The sequence below is a fragment of the Phoenix dactylifera genome, chromosome 3, assembly GCF_051530095.1.
Source record: "Phoenix dactylifera cultivar Ajwa chromosome 3, Ajwa_hap1_PhDact_Kaust_v1.1, whole genome shotgun sequence".
Classification (NCBI taxonomy): domain Eukaryota; kingdom Viridiplantae; phylum Streptophyta; class Magnoliopsida; order Arecales; family Arecaceae; genus Phoenix; species Phoenix dactylifera.
Window position 1 is genome coordinate 33,538,721 of NC_143192.1, and position 6,277 is coordinate 33,544,997.

Genomic DNA, 6,277 nt, shown 5'->3' on the forward strand with positions numbered 1-6,277 from the left:
ATGCTCCTTGAAATATCTTTGGGGTTGGCTACTAGAGAAAATTTAAGGGGGATCGGTCTTCTCATCTGGAGAATATGCTCTCTGAAACATCTTTGGGATTGGCTACTAGAGAAAATTCGATTGGAATCAGTCTTCTCATCTGGATAGTATGCTCCCTGAAGCATCTTTGGGGTGGGCTACTAGGGGAAATCCAAGTAGACTCGGTCTTCAGAAGGTCGACGCCTCCTTTCCTCTCCGGATTGGGGTCTCGAAGGGATCCTGAGAGAGCTTGGTTTAGGAAGCCCCAAGCATCCCCAAGGTATCTCCTTTATTGGGGCCTGGGCGTCCCCGAGGTGTCTCTTTTATTAGGGCCCGGGCGTCCCCGGGGTTTTCCAAATCGAGTATAATTGGCACAGTCGTCCGATCTAGAAAATAAACACAACGTAGTTCTAAGCCCACGAGATCAGAATGTTATTGAGGTCACCCAACCTGTACGCTATAGCGACCTCAGTTGCCAGATTTTAAGTTGTCAGGCCCGAAGTTGGCATGTCCAATATTTCTTTCATCAATGATGATGAAATCTTCACAATCACCGGCAACAAGATGAAGCTAGAAATTGGAGGCTATAAGAGTGGGGCTGTCAAGACCAGTGGTGAAAAGGCAAGGGCTTTTGACTGCGTGGAGTAGGTGGCGACACCACCATTGAAGGAATAAGGGTAGAGGTAGTGGGCAGACATGGGAAAAAACTTAAGAAGAGTTGCATAAATTGGGAATCGACAGTGAGATTCATGGATGGAGCCGCTGATTACTTGGTGCCAATGTTGGTGGCAAGGTGGGGGTGAAGTTTAATACACTCAGATTTTATTTGACATTTTTTCGGGATGGAAAAAGAGAAGTTTGATATACTCGCATTTTGTGATACTCAAAGTCAAGGTCCATAGGTCCACTATCAATTAATCCTTGAATCAATTCGGTATGAGAAAAATAGACATAGTACCTTACGGTGGAACAATAGGATTGCTCAACAAGAATAGTAAAGGAGATCGGTTCGACTGCTTGGCCTGAAGGCAACAAGGGACTAGGCTAAACATAGTAAAGGTCTACTGTGAACGGCACGTCATCAACAACCGGAAAGAACATGAATTAAAGACGAAAACCAGTTGCATGATAAGGACAGACAACCCCATGAGACCGGTTGGAATTGGTCTGAGAATACCCGAACCACCCAAACAGTTTGAAATTGGTCTGAGAATGCGATGCCCGATCCACTCAATGAAAGCCCCTGTTTCACTGTTCGGGCTCGTTTGGTTTGCAAGAAGCATTTTCTCTTCTAGAAATATGGTTTCTGGAAAGCAAATTTCTAGAAAGAGGATGCATAAGAAAGTACTTTTGGCATGTTTGGTTGACCATAGGAAAGTGACAGATTTCCAAAGTGTTTATGTTTGGTTAACCATCCACTTTCCTGAAAAAGTTATGTATAATTCCTATTATACCCTTAATAAAAATTAGGTCTTTAATGCTTCGGAAGGGTTTTTTTGGAAAAAAATAAAAATGGAGTGATTTCTGCCTCATGAGAAAATAACGTTCCCATAATGAGATGCCTCTTGTTTGGTTGGAGTTTTCAAAGGAGAGAGATGGGAAAGTTATATTCCCATGGGAATATGATTCCTATATTTCATGGGAAAGTCTTTTCCATGAAAAACATGGGAAAGTTACTTTCCCATAAGGCGGGAATCACTCCATTTTTACTTTTTTCCAAAAAGATTCTTCAGCATTAAAGAAGCATTAAAGAGACATTAAAGACCTAATTTTTATTAAAGATATAATGGGAATTATAGATAACTTTCTCAGAAAAATGGATGACCAACCAAATATAAGCATTTTGGAAATTTGTCACTTTCCTATGATCAACCAAACATGCCAAAAGTACTTTCCTAGGCATTCTCTTCCTAAGAATTTGTTTCCCAAGAATCATATTTATAGGAGGGAAAATGCTTCCCGCGATCCAAACGAGCCCTAAGAAACATGGAAAAATTATTTTTCTATGAAATGTAGGAATCATATTCTCATAGGAATACAACTTTTTCGTCTCTCTTATTTAAAAATTTGAACCAAATAAAAAATATCTTATTATTTTTTTCGGTTTTTTTTTTTTCCGCGGATCAAACGTGCCCTTAAATTTTTCTGGTTCAAGTTGAAGTATTCAACGAGCAACGATCCCATAAGGTCAACGGGAAAAACAAATTATAGGGTCACATCCAGCCCACGGTCATGTGAACAACCCCAGAACCCACTGTCTCTGATAAATATATAACAACTCAAAGAAATCTGAAACTTCACCTAAATTAATTAGAAAAATAGTTCTTGAGTTCAATAATGGCCAAAGACTTAGTTGGGCATTCCCCTTCTTTTCTTTCACATCATCTCCTTCCTCTCTCCCTGGATTCTGGAAAGCTTCTGTTCAAAAGTACCCAGAACTGAGTACCCATCAGACCCCATAAATCTAGTTGTTAAAAAATAGGCGGCAGGAGGTTCCTACGGATGTATATATTGTAGATTTGTTTAGTAAATTTAGATTTTTTTTTTATAATAATGGCTCACACACAATGAATCTAATTGTGACCGACAAAATCATAAAAATGATAGTTCACTCAAAAGCTCAGCCAGTTTAGCTTGATTTTCCTATACAAAGCCATTGAAATGGTGAGAAAAAAAAAAATCTAACCAACCATTTTATTTGCCTCTCTCTATGGATATGCATAACCATATAAAAGTTATATAATTTTTTTTAAGAAGTCTACCGATGTTGTAGAGCCGCGGCCACCCTCCTATGGCGCCTCTCCGACCCGGATCCACTCGTTTAATAAATCCGGTTTTTTTTACCAAAAAAAAAAGAAACCACGACGTTCTCTCTTCTCCCACCAACTCTCTGATCCTCATCCTCTCTCTTGAGTAATACTCCTCTAATTTCCCTTCACGTCCAATCCACTTCCTACTCCGAAAACCCCATCCCACCCTCTTGCAAATCCACCAAACTCCTTCCCTTTTCTCCATCCCTTCTAACTACCCATGCAGGAGCTCAAAGCTTCCGGCCATCACTCCAGACGCTACTTCCCCTCCCACCCATCCTCCTCCTCCTCCTCCTCCTCCGGTCCCATGAAGCTCCTCCCCAGAAGAACCCACCTCCACCACCCCCACCCCCACCAGCACTACGAGAAAGCCCTCCACCTCAAGAAGTACTCCAAATGGCTCCTCTGGCTTGCCCTCTCCGTCTACCTCTTCTCCTCCTCCTTCTCCTCTTTCTCCCTCTTCCCTCGCCCCACCCCTACTTCCCTCCCCAAAACCACCCTCCCCCTCAAAACCACCCCTCGCGCTCTCATCGAAGCTCGCAATACTTCAACTCAGCCTCCTCCTCCTCTCAAAATCTATGTGTACGATCTGCCCTCCAAGTATAATAGAGACTGGCTGGCGGACCGGCGGTGCGAGACCCATTTGTTTGGGGCGGAGGTGGCGCTCCACGAGGCGTTCCTCGACTTCTCCGGCCGCGCTCTGGACCCCAACGATGCGGATTTCTTCTTTGTCCCTGTCTACGTGTCTTGTAATTTTAGCACTCCAAATGGATTCCCTTCGCTCCACCACGCCCGCCCTCTTCTCACCTCCGCCGTCGAGCTCGTCTCTTCCCATCTCCCTTTCTGGAATCGCTCCGGCGGCCGCGACCACATCTTCGTCGCCTCCCACGACTACGGCGCATGCTTCCACACCATGGTATCATTATTTTTATTATTTTTATTGTTACTATTATTTCTATTGTCATTATTATTTGAGTATATTAATTACTTTCTTTGTGGGGGGTGCGAATAGGAGGACAGGGCGATAGAGGATGGAATCCCGGAGTTCTTGAGGGAGTCCATTATTCTGCAGACCTTTGGGGTGCGGACGCCGCACGCGTGCCAGGAGGTGGAGCACGTGCAGATACCCCCGTACGTTCCACCGGATATTGAGCGGTGGCCGGCGCCGGAGACGGTGAAGAGGGATATCTGGGTGTTTTTCCGGGGGAAGATGGAGGTCCATCCCAAGAACATCAGCGGCCGCTTCTACAGCAAGTAAGTTGTGGTGGTGACGCGTTTTTCTTTTTCTTTTTTCTTTTTTTGGGTGGGTGGGTGGGGGAGAGGGAGGATGGTGGTGACGACTGGTGACTGGTGACGTTTACTTATCCTTCTCCGTGGAGCAAATAAGCTTTGTGGATTCTTTTGGATGCCGATGGTCTAAAGTGACGGCCGCTGACGTCTAAAATTTTCAATGCTGGGCGGCATTGTCCTTGACAGGAGCTTGGACTTCTTGATTTCCCGTTATTTCGAGAACAACGGCCGTTTGGTAATGCAAGCTCCGTTATTTTTAAATTGCAAAACTTTTCATCTATTCCAAGGCTGTCTTTATAACCGTTGCGAATTGCGATGCCTCCCGGCACGATATTCTGGAATTTTGAATACTAGGTGCCGTTTGATTTATTCGCTATTCCTGGAATAAGATAGTCCTTCAATTATTTCTTTCCAGCAAGAGAAATAAGGTATTTTGATTTTTTTTCCTCAGAGATACGTCATCAAATGGTAGCTAGATTTTACGGTTATTATCTGTTATTGGGGTATGTTATAGCGGGACTTTGAAACTTCCACATGTATCAATAAGGCTTGATGGTGCAAGTGACGTCCGTTACTTTTTATTAATTACGCATTATTTTTTCCCCGGTGCAGGAGGGTGAGGACCCAGATCTGGCACCGCTACGGCACCAACCCTCGGTTTTATCTCCGGCGAAAGCGGTTCGCCGGGTACCAGTTGGAGATCGCGCGCTCGGTTTTCTGCCTCTGCCCCCTCGGGTGGGCCCCATGGAGCCCGCGCCTCGTGGAGGCTGTCGCCTTGGGCTGCGTCCCCGTCATCATCGCCGACGGCATCCGCCTCCCGTTCCCGTCGGCCGTCCGGTGGCCGGAGATCTCCCTCGCGGTGGCGGAGCGCGACGTGGGCCGGCTGGAGGCCATCCTGGACCACGTGGCGGCCACCAATCTCTCCGCGATCCAGCGCAGGCTGTGGGACCCGGCCAGGCGGCGGGCACTTCTCTTCCACCGTCGGATCGAGGAGGGCGACGCCACGTGGCAGGTGCTGAAGGAGCTCGAGGAGAAACTGGATCGGTCCTGGCGGAGGCGGCGGGAGGACCAATTGGAGGTCGACGCGTGGAGGTAGCGGGGAAGGTGGGGGACAGCTGGCTTTTTTTTTAGGCTCCTCGCTTTCACGGGAGCGGCGGGCCGACCCACGGGCGATTATCGCTGGGTTGCTGAGTTGGCGTCACGTGATTCGGTGATTGTACAGGGACCATGGTAAACTATACTTTATTTTGAACAAAAAGATGACTAAATAAATAAATAAACAGAATTGGTTTGAAAGGTAAATAAGAATCAAATATGATACCGGAATATACTCGAGATCATGAAAGGAAATTTTCGGTGAGGACAAAAGAATTTTTTTTATTTGAAATTTTGTTTGTTTAATAATGAGCATTGATAGGTACCAAGGGTTTTGGGTGGCTGGATGAGATTAAAGTAGTGGAGATTAGGTACACGTGGGAGGAAAGCGGACAGGGTTGTAATAATTATGAATTAATTCTGATATAAATGAAACTGGACGGTTGGTGCCTTTTTCAATAGATTATTTAATTGGGTTTCTGTTGGCAGAAGGGAACCGTAAGTTACCAGGGGAAGGAGACTCCGTTAATTATTTATGTTTTTTATTGATAATCTTAATTATTTTTTAAAAAAATAAAATTGGTAATTTAAAATTGTTTATAGAGATTCGAGTTGCAAAATGTTAAATAGCAAATTAAACGTTCATTTTATGCAGTGAAATATTGTAAATTAATTGGTTTTTTTGCTTATCTTATGGCTCACGGTCACCGTACAATCACAACCAAGATATTTTTTTGCATGTCTCGTTTTAGAAGGCTATTAGAGTCCTTTTGTTGATTCCATTCTTCAAGTTTCTAGGGTTGAGAATGGTTATCCCAATGACAATCCATCTAGAGATGATTTTTTAATGGTGAAGACTTTTTCACTTACTGTATCTCTCTAACTTTCTATATATAAACGGTGTAGAGGCTTTCTTTTTATAGAGCCTTAGAGAGGTGTAGAGGCTTTCTTTTTATAGAGCCTTAGAGAAGAGGAGATAGCAACCTTTCAGGATTTGACAAAGTCAAAACCTCATCTGTTTTCAACACAAAAGTACTTATTAAAGACTCTAGAGTTTATGGGGC

General features: G+C 44.3%; 1 protein-coding gene across 1 annotated transcript; it reads left to right on the forward strand.

Moving 5' to 3' along the window:
- Positions 1 to 2,654: 2,654 nt before the first annotated feature.
- LOC103717000 (putative glucuronosyltransferase Os03g0107900) lies at positions 2,655 to 5,672 on the forward strand. The gene is made up of 3 exons (XM_039123666.3): positions 2,655 to 3,744; positions 3,841 to 4,082; positions 4,731 to 5,672. The coding sequence occupies exons 1-3, from the start codon at positions 3,049 to 3,051 to the stop codon at positions 5,212 to 5,214; spliced, it is 1,422 nt and encodes a 473-aa protein (XP_038979594.3). The 5' UTR covers positions 2,655 to 3,048; the 3' UTR covers positions 5,215 to 5,672.
- Positions 5,673 to 6,277: the final 605 nt, after the last annotated feature.